General features: G+C 38.2%; 1 protein-coding gene across 2 annotated transcripts; it reads left to right on the top strand.

Moving 5' to 3' along the window:
* The first annotated feature begins 3940 nt into the window (after positions 1 to 3940).
* Positions 3941 to 22734, top strand: LOC134745900 (serine-enriched protein). Of its 2 annotated transcripts, XM_063680008.1 has the most exons (8): positions 3941 to 4146; positions 9133 to 9268; positions 10221 to 10259; positions 11665 to 11782; positions 19324 to 19481; positions 21013 to 21144; positions 21781 to 21963; positions 22570 to 22734. In XM_063680008.1, exons 1-8 carry the CDS (start codon positions 3959 to 3961, stop codon positions 22732 to 22734), a joined length of 1119 nt encoding a protein of 372 aa, XP_063536078.1. In that variant the 5' UTR covers positions 3941 to 3958. The 2 variants fall into 2 exon arrangements, with proteins under 2 accessions (XP_063536078.1, XP_063536079.1); XM_063680009.1 differs by lacking the exon at positions 10221 to 10259.
* Positions 22735 to 23389: the final 655 nt, after the last annotated feature.

Below are 23389 nucleotides of genomic sequence, written 5' to 3'. Positions count from 1 at the left end.
CACGTCACGCTATTGAATGAAATTTAGGGTTATTCCTACTAGTTACCCAAGTTGTAACCAGTGGGAAAAATATGGATGGGCAGGTTTGGATCGAGAGTAGTGGTAATGTAGATGTCGATTACAATAGATCAGAGATGGTCGCAGTGATACATAGGCTTTGGAGCCTTATATAGCCCCTAACACAAAGAAGAAGAAGAAGAACCACTAGCTCAGTTTGGTGGTAACTACTACGACAAAACAATATTTACGATGACCAACAGGACGGCGTCCAGTTGGTCGACCCAAGCCCTATTGGCTGCCCGATCTTCACCCATCCTTTCTAGGTGACCAAGCGAGACGATGTGCTTTGTTCTCACCTATTAAGTGTATTCGGCTCGGCTATTATCCCTCCTCTACACTATCGATGATCGTTGATAGTATCGTCGGTAAGATCATCGTGCATGTGGATGCTCCACATGATTGCCTGTACTTTTGAACCGCTTGGGACCCAATTGCTGGACATATAATAAAAATTGTAACTAAATATAAGTGAGCATCTTTCTAATTGTTAATGCAGGCTATGAAGGCATGTATTCCCCCTATTAAGTTTTATCCTTCTTAAAAGATAGGTGCGGGCTGAAAAACAGCGCTGTGCAGTCGCCAGACTCGCGGCACAAGCTGAGTCCCGAGCCTATTGTCGCACGCAGTATTTATAATATTGTTAATTATAATTCTAAATGTCATATATGTATATATAGTTAGTTCCTACTTGTATAATAATACTGCTATAATTTAAGCTTGTACCTACTACTGTTTTTTTACTGTTTTTTTTTGTATACTTACTGCGACAATAAATGACTTTTTATTTATTTTTTATTTATTTATTTACAACGCAACTACCTGGTGATTCCCTTTGATGCGTGCCCAAAAAACCGATAACCTACGGGTTACAGGCGATGATAGACGATGACTGGCGGGGACTGCCGAATGTGCCCTCTACACTTTTGTCCCTGCCAGTCATCGCCTATCATCGCCTATAGTGGAGAGGAGCCATTAGATGTTCTATTCATTGATGTTTAGGTCGTCTAAACGAGACAAATCTTCGTCTTTTACCCGCAAATCTGGCAAATTGTTTCCTTATTCCTTATCTCTAATCCTCAACGGCAACGTAATTGCTACAGAAACATTCGGCACATTTTCTTAGGGTGGTATTCCACCTGTACAATATCTTTGTCCAATGTGTATTTGCGTCACACATTTTGCTTAGTGAGAGAGTGAGACGCAAAGCACATTGGACCAAGAAATTGGAAAGGTAATAGAATACCAATCTTAATTACAAACACTCCGGGAAATGAGTCGTTCTGTACAAACAAACAGCAACACTCTTAACTGACCATCGGTCGACCTTATGCCTTTTGTAACACTTCACTTACTTCACTTCACTCACTTCACTTCATTCACTTCACTTTTGTTCACGAACTCTCAGTTAACAGTATGGGCAATGGTACCCGCCTGGTCATAAAGAAAAGCTCGCTTACTGACGCTTCTTTAGCGGAGCATTAAGGTACCGTTCGGATGTTGCAATACTATTGCAGTAATGCTGCCGACTGCATTTCTGACATCACCGACATTCAGACAGTAGCCAATATTTCTGTCAGAATTATACTACACCAGAATTACTGCAGCAGTAATGTAGCGCAACATTGCTGCCTACTGCACTGCTGATGCAAATGTAAATAATCTAGTTATCAAAATTGATTTTGACATTTGCGGCAGCAAAGCAGTCGGTTGTAATGTGTCGCTGCATTAACTGCAGCAGTAACGCTGGTGCAGTCTGAATCCGAACGGTTCCTTAACGCGTTCCCAATAACGTCAAGAAAGTCACGTAAAGCCTTGAGAAAAGTTTATTTACCTTTTATGTCTTATTCAGACGTTTGCTTTGTCGAAGTTTCATTAAAAGACTCCGCTTTGACCCAAATCGGGAAACATTCTTCTACGATTCCAAATAAGGTTACACATTTATCTTTCATCTCAGGAGGCTGAAACTAACCATTGAGTTATAATTACTATAGAGACGACATACCAATCAATGAAATTGTCGCAATCACAACCTGTACCATGCGACCAAAACGTCGTAAGCGCCATAAAATTCATGGCGCTTACGCGTTTAGGTCGCGAGATTAACGCTTCGCTTCTATGGTTTGATGCCAAAACGCCAGCAACTCATGGCGCAAAATACTGGTTCTCTGTGCCGGTTCCATACGTAAGTAATAAGAGTTCAATGAAACTAACTTACTGCACTACAAGTACCTAATAAGATATCAATAGCAAATATTTGACGTACGAACGTGCCTTCCCATTTATAGATCACAGTAACACCATGCTGAGTCGGGACCATGTCGTGGCTAATATTATTTGTGTCATGTAATTTTATGATAAATAAGCGTTGTAATGTTATGTGTAAGTTTGCTTTTCGTTCCTCTTGTTGACTTGTCTAGTGTGCCACGAATAAACTATTTCTATTTCATTGTAGATCTGTGGTTCACAGACACATCCGTGATCAACTCTCGTCAAACTCGTACATTGATAAATTTGTCTGCCAGACATAACCGAAAGACATAATGTCCAGGTATATTTCAAGCTTTACCACATTTTCCTCTCGTAACTTGGGCAACCGGAAATTTCATCCAAAGTCACCGTTTCCATTTCCTCCTGCCAGTCGGCGGCGGCAGTCGAAACCCGAGTGCCGCGGCGAGCGGCCGTTTCCGATAGAACTAGGCAGTAAAAACGCGTGCGAAATGGATTTGACAATTACCAGGCACTTCAGTTTGGACGATGTTAGTGCCAATTGTTAAAAGGATTTAGTAAAATCTTATTTTATTTTTAAAATTATTAACAGATTTAATTTTTTTTAAATCTGAAATATTATTTTGTTTTATTTACTTTTATGTTACTAATCTTCATTTCGTTTACAAAGTTTACAAACTTAATTATTTTGTTTGTTATTAATTTGTAAGTATGTATGACGTTTTGATGAATTTATAAAAGTCATAATAAATATGTCGGTTCATTAATGTAACTGCATCTATATTCGCACTTAAACTATCGTGAGACTTTTCAAAATATTTATCAGTACGGTTTTTACTCACTATTATTTTTAGTCGCTTTTGGCGACATGTTTCGGATTCTTTGGGAATCCATCCTCAGGCACGACCGCCGCGGACACTCGTGCCTGAGGATGGATTCCCAAAGAATCCGAAACATGTCGCCAAAAGCGACTAAAAATAATAGTGAGTAAAAACCGTACTGATAAATATTTTGCATCTATATTATTATTATTTAATTAATATCCTAAAAGAGCACAAAAATAAGTATAAAAGATACAAAAATCCGCATTTCTGAATGTTGCTTTTATTGATTAATGTAAAAATAGTTATTCTGAGAACGGTTCAATCCCTAATTGGTAATTTTTCATTCGTTCGTTAAGTATAAAAAATATATTATGTATATATTACAATTATCTGCAAGTTTACTGTACGGATTTGTACTTGTTAAGCTTATATTAAATTATTTTACTACGCATTATTTTTTTGTTCTCTCAGTCTTAAAAACTAACGTTAAGAAGATAATGTCTATCAACACGAAATCTTTTGTTTGGTGCATCATGCATTGGATTTGGTCTTGTACCTACATATTACATGAAGCGCATCTGAACAACTGAGATATTATCAATTGGTTTGTCGTTCTCTAATCACGACTGATCCGATCAGTAATTTTATTATGGCACAGTGATCAGTGAGGGAACATATCATACGTTATTTCTATCCGAAACCCAAACTGAGGTCCGAGGTAATATCACTCTCTCACTCTTGCTATGGCCACGTAAGCGTGAATGAGAAGTTTAACGACCCGGTCACTCCACTTCTATTCTTCTTGATTTTCTTAACGAACAGTAATTAAAATTTTGTTACAGTCGTCAATGCGAAGCGGAGCGTTAGCAGCGATGGAGGCGGAGCCAGACCTCAGCACCTTCGAGAACAAGTCGGGGCTGGCCGAAGACATGAAGTTCCTCGCGTCCATGCCAGAACTATGTGACGTCACGTTCCTCGTAGGAGACACCAGGGAGCCAGTGTGTGCTGTGAAGGCTGTGCTGGCTGCTAGGAGCAGGTTTGTTCTCCCTTTCTTACTCTAGCGTTTACCCTAATCGCATCCTCGTCTAAAGGCAACTATTATTAAATATCAAAACTACAACCAAAGCTTTTCGCAAAACAATGTTTAATTCCAAACAAATGCGCGGTAAAAGCCTGTTATTTATTTTTATGCGGAAAATTCCGAAGAAGATTTTGCCTCTCCTCTAGCCAGGAAACGGAGCAGTAGAGCAGTATTCTGATTTTACAATTTGTTATTGTTTTCATATTGATATGATACAACCTTAAAGGTACCGTTCGGATTCAGACTAAACCAGCCCTGCTGCCGCAAATGTCAAAATTTTGAGCGGAATATCGGTCTTGACATCTGCGGCAGCAATGTAGTCTGCAGTAATGCCGCCGACTGCATTACTGCAGGAATCGTCAAATTTAGTGTCTCGATAAAACTACCTTGTTGACGTTTCCTGAAGCAATGTAGGCGTCCTTGCTGCCGCAAATGTCAAAATCGATGATGGTGCGAAGATTTCTGACATTTGCGACAACAATATCGTGCCGCATTACTGCAGAAATGCTGCTGTAGTCTAAATCCGAATCGTTCGTTACCTCCATCCAAAAGCGCGGGATCCTCTTGATGTCTTCAGTGGCTTCCCGGAGTGTCTTCGGTGTGTCGAGGTTTTTAAATTTTTATTTTATTAAAAAAAAAATGCTTGTTGAGTGTGTCGAGCATTCTTGCTTATGAATAATCATGATTTCCCCTGACATATCAGGATTTTTGGTCGTTTGTCATGATTGTGGGGAACTTGGTGTCAGGGTCTTTTGAAAACCTCAATTAACACCTAGAAGCTAGCTGAAAGTTTCGAGTTGGGCTGCAGGAAGCAAGGCTATGCTGTATGTAGCTGCAGCATATTGTGGAAAGTTAAGGGGTCAGTCAAAAGCTTTTGGAATAAGAAATTGAATGGGCGAATCTTTAAAAATAATAAGGGTTAATTCAATTTTTTTTCATATGGCAACCCTACCTACGATTGTATGCAGAGACGTCCCGTAACAAGGTGTACCTATGCTTATTCTGTATCAAAACTATAACAAGAGTGTAAAATCAGAATACCGCTCTTCTATACTTATTTATACTTGTTGTAAGCGTAACAAGATGCTTTGTACCGGATGACCTAATTAGAGTGGGAACTCGGAAAATAAAAGTTATTTCCAAGATTACCGAGCTGCTCTGCTTTCTTAATTAAAGCACGAAACAAGATGTAATAAATTAAAATTTGTTAGAAATCGGCCATGAATAAAAATGATGATGAATTTATTTCATCCATTAAGATGTCTTTATGCAAAAATATTCAAAGTGATTTTCTTAATGAATTAGGAATAATATTCTGCGATAAATTATGCATTAACGCAAAAAGACAAGATTGTCGATAAGTATTAAATATATTCAATCCGGTCACTCACGTATTTTAAGTCTCAGATCGAAATGTTCCTCCTCGCCTCCTTCTCGTTATGGCCTTTGTGAGGGTTCTGTCGGCACGGCTAATAGACACCACAGGAGAACCCAGGCACAGATTATATAATAATTATTTCGAACAGATACTTATCTCTCAAAGAAAAAGCAAATACCTACAGTTTTGATACCTACACAAAATTACAATGGAGTGACCATTAACGCGCCGCTCCACGCACCGCGCGCGCCGACACAACGCTAGGGTTGCCGACGCTTCTTTCAAATACTTAGGTGTCTTAGGTAGATATCTAACTATAAATGTGTCGTAAAAAACATTGCCTACATCTTTAAAACAATTTAATAGTACCTACGTAGCTTGCGACTATAGGTAACTGAACTTGACGCTAACAGCTTTTGGCTCATGCAAATTAGTACTCCAGGCAAACAAAGCCAATAAATTGGATTTTATTATTACCATTTAGAATTCTGTACATGGGGTTTATGTTATTCCTTTTTTTTCGAATCGCCTTTTGTTTTAATTGCTTTCTATTTTCAACAAAGGTTTTTTTTTCTCCTTTGTACTCGTTTATTATACTTTCTCTGTGTTATGTATTTACTTCTTTTGTGCAAATGTTACTACTATTTTCGTTAAATTATGTGAGTAGGACCTAAGAATATTTCACATCGAGAGAAAAGTCACTTAATAATTTTAATTTTTTTTTTTTTATTTATTGCAAAGGGAAACAAACAGCATATAATCACACATATAGTTTAACAAATTGAGTTGACACAACAGCCAGAACAGCTTCCACTTATAGGTAACACAATTATTGCTCTGAGAGAAACAACATGCAGTACATGCACATTCGTAAATTAACAAGGCAATTACAAACTAAAACTGAAACTAAGATTATACAATTTAATGACAAAATTTATGAACAAGTAAATTAATGATAATATTTAGAAAATAAAGAATAAGAAATTTTAAACTGATTTACTACATTAACACGCATCAGCTCCAAGAGCTGCTAGTGTAACAAAATAAATGGAAAACAATAATAAATAAAAATTAGTGCTCGTTGTTTAGTGATTGTTTTTTTTTATTTTTTTTATTATTGTTATCATTTGTTTGCTTATTTGATGCTTTCATTGCAGATACAAATTTATAATTAGATTAATTACTATATAGCTATAAAAAGTGGTATCAGAACAGATTGAAATACAAGAGAGAGGTCTCCAATGGCAGGACACATTAATACCTATAAATAATCATTTTTACTCCCAATATTTACATAAAAACATTTAATGGTGACTAAATAAGTATTGATCCGTCTCCTAGTTCCAGTTTACCATATTTACAAATCCTTCAAAATCCTTTTGCGACGCGTCTCCGACTCGAGGACTCTTATCCCTCCTGCGATTGACGGATTTCCATGTCTTCTTGGATTTTCTTTGGAAATTGGCTCTTCCACAGCGACGAACACGCCGCTTTGACGTTGCGATATTAAAAATTTCTACTTTTATCTTTTCAAGGCAGACAAAAACGCACAGGATAAGCATAAAGTAGACGCGTAGACAAAGTAATAATAATGAAAAAAAGGGGCGGATATAGACACGAAAACTTGATCGGTGGATTAAATTGTATACATGTTTATAAATTTTGCAATATGTAACAAAATGAGTTTGTCTAAGCTAACTTTGTATCGGGTTGAACATAATAAAGTGAGGGAGTGTCAGTATAAACGCCATATTTTCATAGAAATTTGACATTAATGATGACATTATTACACTCTTACTTTGCAAATACCATGCAGAGTTACATTGAACCGACTTTACACGAAAGCAGCCCCTTGTTAATGTTGATTATTGTTTAACACTTGATTCCCTTGAGCTCTGCTTTGCTGCGACTAGAGCTGCGCTGAGCGAGGAAAGGTAACAGAAGTGAAACGCAGCCAAAAGTCTCGGAAGTTTTTTAAGCGCAGGGCCTCGTAAAAAGACTCAAGTTCCTACCAACCCTACCCCTTGTCCAAAATTATAGTACCGAACGAGCTAGAGCAATGTCAAGTATTCAGTCATAAAAGCGAGGGACAGCATTGTTGACGTGAATCGACCGTAATAAATGCGGCTACCCGTCACACGCTCTTTCAGCGGTCCACAGAAGCCGAGACATTAAAGATATGTTAATTTACTTCGTTTTATTTTAGAATAAAGAGTAAGGGTCTGTATTACATTTTCATGGAAAGTTATTTAACAAAGATGAGTATTAAGTTACGTACTTTAGGGCGGCAAAGTATTATGGTATGTCCTGGCTGGAAATTATCGCCTCAAAAAAATTCAAAATTATTTATTTGGTATCTAGTTGGATTTATACAATATTTGTAGTTAGACCAAGAAAAGTGCAGCGATTTTGATAGCATACGCAGTGCAAGTGTTATTTTAAACGTCAAACTTCTATGAAATTATGACGTATAAATAACACTTGCACTGCGTGTGCTATCAAAATCGCTGCAGACTTTTCTTGGTCTAACTCTAGTGGATACCCTGGTAAGTATAGCAATACTTGTGTTAAGAGGTACCGCTCCTTCCAAGCGGAGTGTTTCAGGTTTATTTCAATATATACATTTTCATTTTTGCCTGAAGTACAATAGTCATTAGTCAGAATTTATTCAATCTGACTATTTATTAACTACCCCCAAGTGGAGAGACGATTTAGCATTGTATTATGTGAATATTGCTAGTGTGGAATTTATTGAAGTAAGGGCTCTTTCCCACGGGAACATTCCGGTTTTTGCAGGTACGTTTTTCTGCAGGATCCCGTCTAGTATGTATACTCTGACACATCCACTTTGTGAGTAGAAAACGGCGGCAAAAAATATAGGCGCGAAGGGTCCACCTCCCATAGAAAATTTGAATTTAGCGCCTTTATCTACTGATAAAGTGGATGTGTGAGTATTGTTTACGTGTTTATATACTTCCGTTCACACAGGCATCTTGATTGCAGTGGTTGGAAAAAAACCGATCTGGTCAAAATTGTCTATTCTGCTTCGCCACTACAAACTGGATGACATTGTCCAGTAAAAAACAGGAAGTGAAAAAAAGTGGGAGTGTTCCCATTAGCTTCCTGCATACCATCTTTTGCTAAATGGACCCATTATTTTCATTCTTATTGCTGTACCGCAACAGGAAACGAATATGCAAATGTGTGTGCTTTTTTACTCCCTTCTTTTTTTTGTGTTTCCACTTAGTTATTGCATGTTAATTGTACTTTTGTGGACATCTGTTATTGGCTGTTCACTATGATTTGTATTAATTTTTGTATTGCTGTTGATGCCCCAAATAAAATAAAATAAAATAAATGTGTTTGAACACACCTATGATTTTTGCGGGAAAACCATACAAAACATGCCATAAACCATACATAACTTGTGATGTTTATAGATTGTAATAATGTCATACGTATACAATATAAAAAGGAAAAAATATATTAACATTTATGTAAAAAACCCTTGCTGCAGAACTGGACCTCGGTGGGCTCTAAGTTCTAACCATTCTTTGTTTCAGAGTATTCCAAAAAATGCTATACCAAGCTCCGAGTCCTCAAAGGAAGAAGGAGCCTGCCCCTCGGGAGAATAAGCTGCGGCTATTCCTAAAACGATCTTCAGAACCTCTTCTTAATCTTCAAAATGCTGCACAACAGGTATCATGACAGTTTCTTTAAATGCAAGTGTGTGAATGTTCCATGTGAATACCCTTGCGATAAATGAGTACGTATATAATACACGCAATGATTTTGTTGTAATCTGATCATATGGATCAATATGTGGGTCATAGGGAACAACTTCTACTATGTAGCCAACACCGAAAACGCAAAAATAAATTTGCCGTCTGCCCGTCTCAAACATTTCGGCGTATCATATATATAACAATGTTTCCTATGGAACAGCAGATTTTGTTTTACAATTTTGGAGTTAGCTCCATAGTAATATTTGTTCAGTAGGTCCTACATATTCGCTCCTCAGAGTATAGTCAGACATAACCAAATCTTGTTTTTTTGTTTGTTCAACCCTTAGCCATATCTAGCGAAATAATTATACTATTCGTAATGAGCAAGTTCCTTTGGGACCAAACTTGAACACGATAAAAAAATGGCTGTTTTATACATATTAGCTTATCGGAAGTCGATGTTTTCTATGGAAAAGTCAATTGTTTTTCTCAATTACGGGGTTTGACCATTAGTAAAGATCGCGCTCAGTATAACCTGTGTATTCATCTCGCAAGAATTGGCTAAGAGTAGAAGAAACACGCCGTATACGGATATAGTTACCTAAAGATATCCTTTTAGTAATAATAATCCCTTATTGGCTTTGCTTGAATATAATGATTAATGAGGTATGTAAGTAGAATCAATATTCTTGAGCTAACCAGTTTTCCTCATTTTCCCTCAAGGAATATCTTTCCATAAACCGTCATTAGGGAGCGAGGAAGACTCCCATATCCGTCAGGCCCTTTTGCAAAAGGTTTATAGGATTCAGTCGGTAGCGTTTTATCAAAATTGGATTTTTAATGATGTTATCAACCGTCCGACAACAAGGTTGGTTATTTTTTAGGAAAATTCATCAGGATAAATGCTTTTATTATTTTTACAACAGAGATCCGCTTTCGCGCAGCAATTGGCACCAATACAAGAGGTAAAAACTAAATTAAACGGTGTTGTAGGGACACTTCATCAATTTGAAGTTTTTCAATGTTCTTGTAGGTACACATTTTTCAATTTAATTGCGTTTTTGTGTAGTTAGGATTGGTTCGTTTCTGCGAAATGGATCTTTACCAACATGGCAATTTATATAATAAATAGGGCAATCGGTGTTGCATGCTTCGTTTTGTTTGTTTGTATAAGTTTGTGAAGGTAAGGTTTAAATGTCGTGATTTTTGTAAAATATTTTGTAAGACACATATTTTTACTAGTTTCCACAGGACATAATTTAAAACACCACTGTTCAAAAAATAAACATAACTTATAAGTTCAAATTCATTTATAAATGAAGTACCTAAGTACTTATTGAAATGTGTACTTTTTTCTTGTTTATTTTTTGAATTTTTTTTATTATGTTCTAATTAAAATTTAAGCATGCGGTTCAATCTATATTGTACTTATTTGAAAGTTTTTTTATATCACAATCGCGCACAGTATTGTTTCTCAGCAAAATCTTCGCTTAAATGACTTAACCTTGTATAAAGATTGTGTTTTTAAAATTTTATTGATACGTTCATTCATTTACTCCGAATCAATTTATTGTAATTTCAAAACTTTGCTAAGGTTTTAACATTGATATGATAATCAATAGGCCACCAAAAGAAGGAAATACAGGGGAAATAATTCGTGTATAAGCAAATTTTGGCATAGTTGTAGGGAATGGTGTATTAAACAAAATACTAAAAGTACCCGAGGGTGGGGGTGAAGTTAACATGTAGGGGGGTTTTAGGGTCCCATTTTACAGTTTTCTGTCAATAAATTTTAAACGGTGGCCCGTAGCAAAAAATGTTCTACTACATAAGTAATTTACATACAATTTTCTACAAAAAAGAAAGTACACTTTTTCGCTAGGATCAATATTGCAAAATATTTTAAAGTGGGAAAGTTACTTATAATTTGTTTGTTCTAAGGTCGTTATTTTAGTTTTTAGTAAATACTATGCCAAAATTTGCTTATGCACTAATTATATTCCCCGATTGGCAATGTTGGTCTTCGTCTTCGTTTGCAAGCGCTCACGGTGATGGGTGCGAATGTGTCGCATTGCGAGTCGTGTCAATGGTATCATACCAAGATCAAAACTTTAACAAATTTGAAAAAATGTCTGATTACCACCTATGCGGCTACCATTAGTTTGACACTGACATATTCGCTAGCGTGTGCATAACTTACTTTCTATGCATCTCGTACTCGCATATTAGTGCGAGCGAGATGTATAGAAAGTAAGTTACGCAGACGTTAGCGAATATGTCAATTTGAGACTGCTTAGGTAGTGGTAAGGCTACCTACTGAGTTTGATTTATATTACGTTGATTTGATTGTATTTCTTTATGTTCATATAGCCATCGTCGCAGCAGCATCAGACGCTGATCATCGAGGAGTTTGAGCCTGATGTGTTCCGTCAGCTCATTGAATACATTCACACTGGGTGTGTTACTCTGCAGCCCAGGACCTTGCTTGGTAAGTTTATCCTTATAACATTTTTTCACACACATAAATCATAAACCCTCAATGATGCGTTGGGAATATGTCTCTGTCTGCTCGTTTGCCTCCTATATAAAAAAAGCGTAGGTCATTGCGATAATTAATTTGGGTTTGCCATTTATTTGTAAATTGTGACAATTTTATAAAAATCAAAAATAATATGTGCGAAAAATAAAACTTCTTCTTTCTCCTCGCCACTTCCCGTTACGCGGGGTCGGCTTTCTTAATCTTGTGGCGCCAGTTGCTCCGCTGATAAGCGTCGTCGGGAGTTAGGTTGAGCTCCTTCATGTCTCACTGGACATTCGTCATCCAGGTAGTCAGCGGCCTACCTCTCCCTCTTTCATGTGCCGTGGCCATGGGAAGGCACTTTTCACGACATCTTCGGATCTACGCATTACATGGCCGTACCACCTTAGCCGTGACTCGGTTAGTTTGTCAGTAATGGGCGCTACTTTGAAACTACCCCATGTAATTATTACGCACTTTGTCTCTGAGAGTAACTCCACCCGACCACCGCAGCATCCATTTCAATTGTATGAAGTTTTCGTTGGTGGATTTTCTTCATAGCCCATGCCTCGCTGCCGTAGAGTAAAACAGGTCTCACGGCTGTTCTGTAGAGCCTTTCGTTCTTATAGGCATTTCAGGATGGCAAATAACTCCTTTTAAGTACGCCATTTATTCTAGCCAGTGGACGCCCTGTGTGCTATTTCGGCGTTTATAGTTCCATCGTACAGATCCTAAGTATTTAAACGTTTTTTATGCGAAAAATAAAACTACTATTTCATTTCATTTGACATGGTTGATCGAAATTAAACTAGCGTGAAACATGTCGCCAAAAGCGACTAAAAATAATAGTAAGTGAAACCGTTCTGTTCTGATCTAAATATTTTGACATAGGTGGTTTTTTGTTTTTTACATGACACATGACAGAACGAAACATTTCTGATTCTATTTTCGACAATACTCTTTGCGTGAGTCACAACCCAGGGCAGACCGGTCGTAAATTCTACAAGAATAAGTTAGATATAAAATAGTAGAATTAATCTACAAGAAGAATAACGTGGAAGGTAACTGGCCGAAATCAAAAGGAAATGTTGATACTGTTAAATTAAATCGCGGCTAAACAAATACCAGAAATCAAATTCATAATATTTGTACAGCGTCCCTTCGAGAAATGATTTCTGTTCAAATATGTATACTTAGCCCCTTTTTACTCCAACGCTCATGGAATTAATTAATTTGTTAACAGAATCGAGTTTAATCAGTGTTTCTTTGTGATCTTATTTGAAAAAAAAAATGAAAAAAATGAAAAAATATTTATTTAAGATAAGTTGGTACAATAAACTTATTAAGTACCTAACCTATATTTACAGACTTATTCACTAATTTATCTGTTTCCTTTATGGAAATAGTTTTGATACTTTGTTTTATATTACTTTTGTTTCCAATTAGGTATGCTTCCAATATTGGCGCATTGTTCTCAAAAGAATGTGCCGATATTGAAAAAGTTTTTAAGTTTAAATTGGAAAATGTATCCGGAAAATATTTCATTAAGCGTTTTGATAAAACCACCCAAGTGAAATAGAACAAAAAAAACGACCAAGAGCGAGTCGGACTCCCGCAGGCAGGGTTCCGTACCATTACGCAAAGAGCAACTTTTAGTATGGGACCAACCCGGAAATCGTGAAAAAAAAATTGACTGTTCCATACATTTTGGAAGGCAAATTTTTTTTCACTTGCATCCATTTATTTTTTAGCCACCGTGTATATACGTACTCTGCATTTATAAAATAAAATTCTTCCCTACGTTTTCTATACAATATTGAAACGTCACATGAAAAAAGAATTAGGCTTTAGAACATGAGTGCCTGACCACTAAAAATTCCAATAAAGCCATCGGCACTCCGAAATGATTTGATCAGTGGCGCGGAAAGAAGTAAAATGGGACCAAAGATTCAATTTCCGATCCAACAGTCTTTTGTTATCCGAGATTTTATTTTTGAATAAATTTAAATGATTTGGAATTCTTTAAGCTTTCATTCTTTCAAAATGTCATCCCAGCTGATTGCGCATCCCAGCACATGATTGGCGCGAGAGTATCTCGCCGCAACATAGCCATAGCCTACACGTCCTCCTTTAATTCATACAGTTAGTAAAAGACGGGTAGTCTATCTCGCGGCGAAATACTGTCGCGTCAGTCATGTGCTCAGCCTACAGACATTATAATTATGAACATGTAGTAAGTAAGTAAACAGAAAGTATAATTTGCGTTCCGTTTGTCAGCTACTTTCTATGAAACGTGCAAACAATTTATACCTTGATGTTAGTATGTGAACTGTTCCCTCGTTAAATTCAAATAATTGAATGCGCCAAAATTTTATCTTGTTTTTTCACTGCATTTCTTTGAATTTATTTTCATGTCCGCTGTGATACAGACTAACTTATCTATAGGAGTTATCAATTGTATTATTAAAGTTAAATCATAACTGTTAAAAGTAAATTCTTACGCAACTTCGACTAAGTCTACCGCCCCATCCGCGAAATAAATAGTCCCCGAGAAATAGTGTAGCCTGTGGCGTCTACTCTGTCACTGGTAACGTCGTACCACAAGATTGTAACAGACGGCGTTAGCACCTTCTACATTGCGCTTACGGAGTTACGATTGACAATTACTAATAGATACTACTCCTAACCAACTCATTGTACTACGGTCCACAGGCACAACCGCCTGGAGAGAGTACTATCTAATTGCCCTCTCTCTGCCTTACTACAAGCCTAAAACGGGTATAAGCAACTTCACTCCACGTCCCCGTGTATGCCATCTCCGGAAACACACGAAAGCGTAATTAAGTAGGTACCTCTCCTTAATTAAAGCCTGAACTTCATTAGTTTACGGTGCGCTCCAACAAACTACGGAGGCCCATTCGGTTTAAATAATTTAATATGGTTTGGATACGTTGGTCTTATTTTAATACGTTCTTGTGCCATCGTGCGCATTGGTGCTCACCAGGGCTCGAACTTTTAATACTAATGACAGTGATGACGTCAAACCACGTTTAGGATGATTTGAAATAGTCTTTTCTTAAATAATTATCACTTATTCTTCTTCCTGCCCTTATCCCGCGTTGTGTTAGGTCGGCACAACGTTTTTCTCTTCCATTCTCTCCTATCTTTCGTCACCTCAGCACTCGCTCCTTTCTTTCTCATATCCTCTTTCACACAATTCATTCATCGTTTTTTGGGGCTACCATCCGCTCACCGTCCATTAACATTCATTTGCCTATATGACATTCATCCCTCCAATACAACAAACAATTCACTGTTTTAAACTTTCACGATTTTTAATCATTATTATTCACAACGACGGGACTTAATCGCGCGGTGCTTAATGAGTCTTCTCCGAGACCACGGGGACAACGCCGTCCTCGATACATCGGAGGTAAATTTAAAACTTATTTTACGCGATTAAGTCCCGTCGTTGTGAATAATAACAACAAACAATTATCACTTATCAACTTTTAAATGATATCAACTGTTAAAATGAGCAGTACATCTTTCAGCAGTCTTTGACTGACATTGTAGATTAAGAATAAATTGACGTTGTAATTGTTTATTCGTTGCATTTTCACAATTATAGATTACCTATTTATTTTAATTACTGTATAAAAAGTCTCTGTAAAATGTTATCTTTACAAGAATATTATTGCAATTCTCCGTTTTTAGAGACGTGGACGTTTGGAGAAGTGGTAAAAACGTGTATTGCGTTAGCTGCGTTATAACACCGAAGATCAGCAATGTTAACATCATCATGTGCGCAAAACTATGTCACTTCTATATTTTCCGCACTGAAAGTTCAAGACTAAATGCAAAAGTCTCCTAAAGTATGTCGCTCGCACTCATTGGTGCTCGTGAGATGATGACACGACTCAAGGTTGTACTGACTTTTATTGAGTTGCTGTATTCTTGATATTATTTTCTGTATTGAGGTGTGCAATAAAAGGTATTTGTATTGAATTTAAAATAAGATCATAAAAGCAATAAAACAAGAAAAGCAGACCCCACAATCAGATGGGAATAATAATGCTAAGGAGAGAGAGAGAGATTGTAAAATAAGATCATGACCTTATCAAATTGGTTAAACATAATCGGCCTCACGGAACGCCACTACTTCGCTTCTAGCCAAATTAATTATGGATTATTATTATTGCTCTAATAATGTTCTAAAACTAACCGTGGGAACACACTTGGATTGCGTTCTAAGCCTTATATACGGACGCTATACGGCTCGTGAGATCTATACGGCTCGTGAGATCATATTATGTTCTCACTAGCCCCGCCACTTCTTTCTTTAACATTATTGTATAAACACGTAAAATAAATATATAGTTAACTAGTAAGTAATTCTGATTTTTAATGGGTCACCAACTCACCACCAGTCTCCTATACCTTGAGATGAAGACTAGACTACATGAAGACCATTAAGTCGCACACTAATTGTAGGTATTTTCGTCCCTGGATATTGACAATATGGAAAATATATTTACACAATTGATTGTATATTAACCATAACTATGGCCCTGCCTTTAACTTTTTTAGATTATTTGATTATTAAAAGAATTAGGAGAGTAAAACATACTCCATACAAATGTTTAAAAGCTTATAACTCTAACAACGAAGTAACGAAAATAATAAACCCAATTATTAACTGACATCCTAAAAATTGTACTACAAAGATCCATTTTTCTTTTTGTCTAATCCTATGGAATGGAGTGTTACATTGGAAACTGTCAATTTATTCTAGTTCACTAGGCAAATAATTGTAAGCCCTTGTAATTTAATTGGAACAACGAACACAGTAATGATTAACCCAATTTCACGACTCACGTCACGTCATCACTTCAATGATTTTCCTGCTCATGACGGAAAGGCCAATTATATTCTTGAAAATAAGTTCATTTTATGCGTACAATATAATTGTAGTAGTAATAGCTTCGTATATCGTTAAATTTTATAGGTAGTTATTGATTGTCATACTCGTGAACGGGTGCTGTTTGTGGAGACTTCATTTGACCTATGTAACTTTACTTTTGAGTGGCATTAACGTGAGGCACTTCATTCGGTTCTTGTCTGTTTGTCTGATTTAATATCTTGTCTTTATTAATTATATAACAATTCAAGTCTTGGAGACCCTTTACATCTCTGGATAATTTGATGATCTTTTTTATTATTATAAACATTTTATCTCTGACACCTAGAAACATTTACATCTCTAAACAATTTTAGTACTTCTGTTATTTGTATAGTTTTTATTAGTTTTTTTTTCTTGTGTAATTTAACATTTATATTTATGTAATTGTTTTTTGTAATTATTTTATTAATTTTATTGTTTGTAAAAATTTACATGTAAAAGTAAGTGCCCCTGTGGCCTATTTGCTGAATAAATGTTTGATGTTTGATGTCGGTGTTAAATCAAATCACTCAGGCATAATTTATAGAGTAATCCGAGTAGCAGTGGTAGCATTACTTAATAAATCTTCTCGGGGCATAGGTATAGGGTTAGTGCCGGTGTATAGCTTTATTTGACGTTCATAAGCGTATTGTAATATGCCTACTTGAATAATAAACTATCTTTATTTTTAATTCTTCGGGCACGCTAGGCCTAGGCTCACGACTCCTCTAAGTATCTGAGGGATAACTGCGAAAAACGAAAATCGAAAAGTCCTCTATACATTTCTGCAGTGAGTGATAAAAGAACCCTAAAAATACAAAAATTTTATAAGATCCACTTTGGAAAATGGAACGTAAATAAAAATTGAAATCACCAAACTCACTTAAACTTGATAAGGGTAGATGTGTGAGACCCGCATACAGAATTTAAACTGACCTGAGCTATTTTAACACCTGTAGATTGAAAAGAGTTTACACTGTCTGGCAGTGACAATAATAGATAAGAACAGGTAATTTTGAACACAGACGTGGAGCGGAATGAAAATATAATGGGATTTAGTGTCAATGGCTTACTATAGACAACGCCGTTGGAGGACTACCGTATATCGTAATTCGATTTCAATTCAATTGCATTCTCGTGTGACCTACTTTTTTAGTGATCAAAATTTTTATACAACATATCGGAATCCATGATACGCAGCGTACTACGTAGGCGAAGAACACGCGAATGCGAAGCGAAGCGTTGCGGCTTGGGGTTCGCGAGTTGTTCGCTAACGTAAGATGCAGCGTAGGATACGGATGAGATTTAGGTTGTCATATTTGGACTGATAAATGCACGGATAAATGGATACCTACCTACTGAATAATTTGTGAGGAGACGATTTATTTGGGTTTTTAATGTTATATCGATGTTAAAAGGGATGTGTAATTTATTTATAATATTACCACGTGATTATTGCCACGTGAAACTTATGACACAACGGTAACATCTAAGTGATGTTTTGAAACAGAATCTCGGCCTCCTGCTTCCATTTTATGCAACACTCGCATAAGATCGAGTCTGAAAGCGCTATAACGCTTCTTGCTACGCAGAGCAATCAATAGTTGAAGTGTAAGTTGAGTAGGTTTGCGTACCACTCGCCTCTGCCTTAATAAAGTTGTCTAATGGCTTTATTTACGACATCGCTCGTATATCACGTGTGGTAATACGAGGAAGAATGTGTTTTACGTAGGTATTCCATTGTGTTTGCCGTGGTATTTACCATATACGTTCTTCAAACCCTCAAGAATAAAGAGCGTACTATTGGCCGGCAACGTACTTACAAACCCTCTGGTGTTGTAAGTGTCCATGGGCGACGGTGATTGCTTACCATGAGCTGACTCGTCTGCCTCGTTTCCCTCCTAAATTTTACAACTTAGCCAAGCAATGTTTTCGGGGTAAATGAGAAAATTAAAAAAGAAAGTTTTGCAAACGATGTCGTCAGATATATTTTCTATATATTTTTTGCATAAACATGTTAGAAGTTATTCAAGAAAATAGGCAAGAAGTAAATTAATAAAAAATTCAAAAACACGACTGCAGTTTAAAAGCGAACTGAAAAGCAAAAAATAATTTTTAGTTATGTTAGTTACTCAATGAATGTAAATTATAATTTAAGTGGTCAGTCAGGGTCATAAACAGCAAAGGTAAAAGTTTAGGCTCATTTATGATCGTGACTGTACATGCATATTTTATTTTATGTAGTCGGGGGAGCTTGATGTATTGAAATATTATGTTCCCATTGAAAAGGTCCCCGACTGCAATCAACACAGTATGGGGTTCATCAAAAAATTTGTACACTCCTTTTTTGAAGAACCCCATACTGTAGACCTCCTCCTCCTTGCGTCGTATTCCTCACTGTAGACCTACAGGTTTTTAAAAGGTCGGCAACGCGCATGTAACACCTCTGGTGTTGCAGACGTCCATAGGCTAAGATGACTGCTTACCATCAGGCGGGCCGTATGCTTGTTTGCCACCGATGTGGTATAATTTATTTTATTAACTAAAATAAGTTTTTCGATTCTTCCAGGTGTGATGAACGCCGCAGACTACTACGGTTTGGACGAGCTCCGCCGCGCCTGCGCTGGTTTTGTCCAGTGCTGCATCACCGTGGACACAGTGTGCGCTTTGCTGGCCTCTGCTGAGCGTTATATACAGTATAAGTGCACCAAGTCTTTGGTGCAGAAGGTAAGCTTGTTACCGCAAAATGTGCTTAGCTCCCCACTGGCTAATTTTGCTTCCATAGTTATTATACAATAAAACTATATCACAATCTCATTTAAGTGTGACAGCGTGATATAAGTGATGGTTTACTTTAAATCGGAATTATACAAGGTGAACAAATGAAACAAAACTGTTTATCCGAAATAGGCGGTTTATTTAGGTTGGTAAACAAAAACATTGCAGAATACTTATACAATCTAAGAAAAATCTTAACACCGCGATGTACAGAACAGCGCGGAGGGAACAGCGCCATCTAGCGGGACATTGGTACACTAACTTAGCTATACAAGTTGTACACAGGGTGGCAAAAAAATAAGTGCATTCCCGTTGCCAGGGAGGTTTTGGGATTATGATAAAGGGAAACTAATGCATTTGACAGCATTACTGCACCAGCATTTCAGCGTGACATTACTGTCGACTGCATTACTCGGCATTTCAAAAATCAGAACAGAAAAATCGAATTTGACATTTCCGACAGCAATGCAGCAGTAATGCTGGTATAGTCTGAATCCGAACGGTAACCATGGCAATCGTCTCCTAACCAAGTACCACTTAAAGAAGCAAGTCAAAATACTAGTATAATTTTTTACCCACTTAACAAACTACCAGTGAAACGGTCTTCACAGGATTATCTCTAAACGCTAGAAACCTTACCTAAATAGTTATCTGAACCTTATGTTAACAGTCATTAGTATTCATAGCCTCGGAGCTCATGAATAAATGTATGGCGAGTCGGGGTACTATAAACGCCCTATAAAAGTAAATGGCGCTAACACATGAACTAAAGGATGTGTGCTTAGCTTAATGAGGGCTAACGCGTATGAATTCACCGCTAGGGGCGCTAGTGTAGATGGTGGTGGTCTTCGCAAAGTTCGAAATGTCAAATGTCACTTGTCACTTCAATGACTGACAGCTGTTCTTTAGTCTTTTGGACCACCATCAACAGAGGCGCGTGTGAAAGTCAAAAACCGACATTGGCAAATTCACCCCGTGCAAAATTGCGGGGAGTAAAAGCCAGATAGGATAAAAAAAAAACAGAGGCGCCAACTGGTGAGCAAAAAAACGATAGCCCTCATTGAATTGGGGTATGTACTCGTATTGCACTAGTGTGGATACTTAGTAAAAGTAATTTAATTACTTTTTTATTTGTGATAACAGTTAACACAGATTTCTTTAAAATACTTTTAGACTAACTTTGCGAGCGTTATCATCCTCGCGTAGGCTTTTTTTCACGGCTCATGGGAGCCTGTGATCCGCTTAGTAATTAATTCTTCAACTAATTAACAGACTCTATATACTCCAATCTTAAAGGGCGGCAACGCACTTGCAACCAATCTGGTGTTGAAGATGTCCATGGGCGATGGGAATTGCCATCAGGCGATTTGCCTGCTCGTTTGCCTCCAATATCATAACAAAATGAGTAATTGCTTTTATTATTGACTAACTAGAACTCGTGTGTGGGTTATCATAACGTATTATATTTCAATCGTTCCAGGTTCTGGAGTTCGTGGACGAGCATGGAAACGAAGTCCTCAACCTGGGCTCCTTCACCCTTCTGCCCCAACATGTCGTGAGGCTGATCCTCGCCAGGGACGAGCTTAGAGCCGATGAGTTTACTAAATTTCAGGTAAATCTTCTTTAATAAACTCTGATACCAGAAAATAGTGTACGAGCTCTCCATAGGAGATTCAAACCGGTGTCTTCCGCTTACGCTAACACATGGGACCTCCCAAGAGCATGGAAACGAGGTTCTCAACCAGGGCTCCTTCACCCTCCTGCCTCAACATGTCGTGAGGCTAATCCTCGCCAGGGACGAGCTTAGAGCCGACAAGTTTACTATATTTCAGGTAAATCTTCATTTTTAAACTAACATAGCTGATACTATAGAAAAAGTCACCAAGCCCTCCAGTGGCAGAGGCCGAATTCGAACCTTCTGCTTACGCGGCTAACGCCCGGAATCTCTAGGCTTTTGGCCGGGTAGCCTAGACTTCAGGTAAGACTAGATAATTTCAGGTAAATGACATCCTCCCTCTCTCTCTCTCTCTCTCTCTCTCTCTCAGTAAAACATAAAATCTACAATCAGGATTTATCCATAGTCCCAAAAAAATTATCCATAGTCCTACTTTTAAATTTCTCCTCAGATGTATGCACTGTGCAGGTGTTCTGACGCTTCACGGTGCTAGCCACCTATACGAAGTCGGTGGGCGAATTTGAGTCCCACTTATCCGCTATGATTATTAATATAAATTGCCATCAATTCCAGGCGGCCCTCATGTGGAGCAAGAAGTACTGCGACACCGACCCCAACATCAACCTGAAAGAAGTAATAGGGAATTTCCTCGAGTACATACAATTCCACAAGATTCCGGCCAACGTGCTGATGCGCGAGGTGCACCCGCTGGGTCTGGTGCCGTACTCCATCATCATGAACGCGCTCGCTTATCAGGTGCGGTATTGTGCCTTGGTTTTACATTACCATGCATGTCCTATTTCTTATATATTGTCGAGGCAAACCTCGAACAAATTCAAGAGAATAAAGGTAAAGCTCTTAAAAAGGAGTACACAGTTTTTAAAGGGCCTATGGAGTTGGAAAACGTGCGTAGACTACGTCTGCCATTTGACTACGTTTTGGTCTCTTGATAAAACATCGCTCGCTAAATAGGTACTTTGTTTCTGTGTGTTACATTGTACGTCTTCCAGGTTGAATCTATAGTTGAGTTTTTCTGGAGAGATTATATACGGGCAACAAAAAGAGTAAACAAGTTTCAAATAACAACGCGCATAATGCCTCACCTGGAACTGTAAGTTTGTATCACTCGTCATCAGGCGAGCCGTATACATGTTTACCACATTGGAGTCTCTTGATATAAGCACGGCGCCACCACTTAGGATGCGCAATGACTCAATGAGGCTACGCTTTGGCCACGCTTGCTTTGTTACGCTTTCTTTCTTATTACGCCGGACGGGTTTTTTATTGCGTATTAAGATAATGCAATAGCCTACATTTAGAAGTAGGACGTTTATTAGAGTGCTGAAAACGCTCTTGTTGCAGGCAGACCCGGCCAGCATAGACCCAGGCAAGCTGTCCCCGGCGCGGGTCCGGCGCGCTGGACGTTCCATGTCCGTGCAGTCTTCGCTCGACCCCTACGGTTCCAACACCACCCTATCCTCCACCGGCTCGAGTGACGTCCCGTCGTCTGACTCTAGGCACAACTAACGCGAGGGGAACCTCCCCCGTCCCGCGCCTGAACCCATCCCTGGCCCTTCCAATGCCCCCACCGCTCCTCTCTCTGACAAACCTCCAGACAAGCCCCCCGAAAAGCTCGGGCTCTTCTCTTCTATCAAAAGAGCTGCGAGTAAGAAATTTGGGGACCGCCGCTCACCTACCCCCAAAATCAGGGAACCGCGATCTAAATCGGACTCTATAAAACATGCGGCGCTCACGCGACAAGTTTCGGAAGCCGCTGGCTCAGGCGATCCGACTTTCGAACGATGCAGACCTAAGAAGAGAGACAGCGAAACCGAATTCCCTGTACGCAAGTCGACTTCTGAGATTTCTGAAAGCTTCCCGTTCGTGAGGCGTGCGTTAGCTGAGATAGAGAACGGATTGAATTACTTTAGAAAATCGGTTGCTGAGTCTGGGGAAACTAAGCCGTTGTCGCTTCGTACTGAGACGCTTGTAGTGGTGGCGGTTGCTGAGGATGAGGCACCTGCGTCGCCACCGCCACCGATGGGTTTAAAAGAGCGTCGGGGCTCCCGAGGTTCCCCGTGTGCTAATCTTCCACCACTAATGCTACCTCCGAGTACTCCAGATCCGTCGCCAGGGCGTCTGTCTCCGAATCGCTTCTCTCCACAGCGAAGTTTGTCTCCGA

This window comes from Cydia strobilella, chromosome 12 (assembly GCF_947568885.1).
Source record: "Cydia strobilella chromosome 12, ilCydStro3.1, whole genome shotgun sequence".
NCBI lineage: Eukaryota > Metazoa > Arthropoda > Insecta > Lepidoptera > Tortricidae > Cydia > Cydia strobilella.
This window is presented reverse-complemented; position numbering and strand designations above follow the sequence as displayed.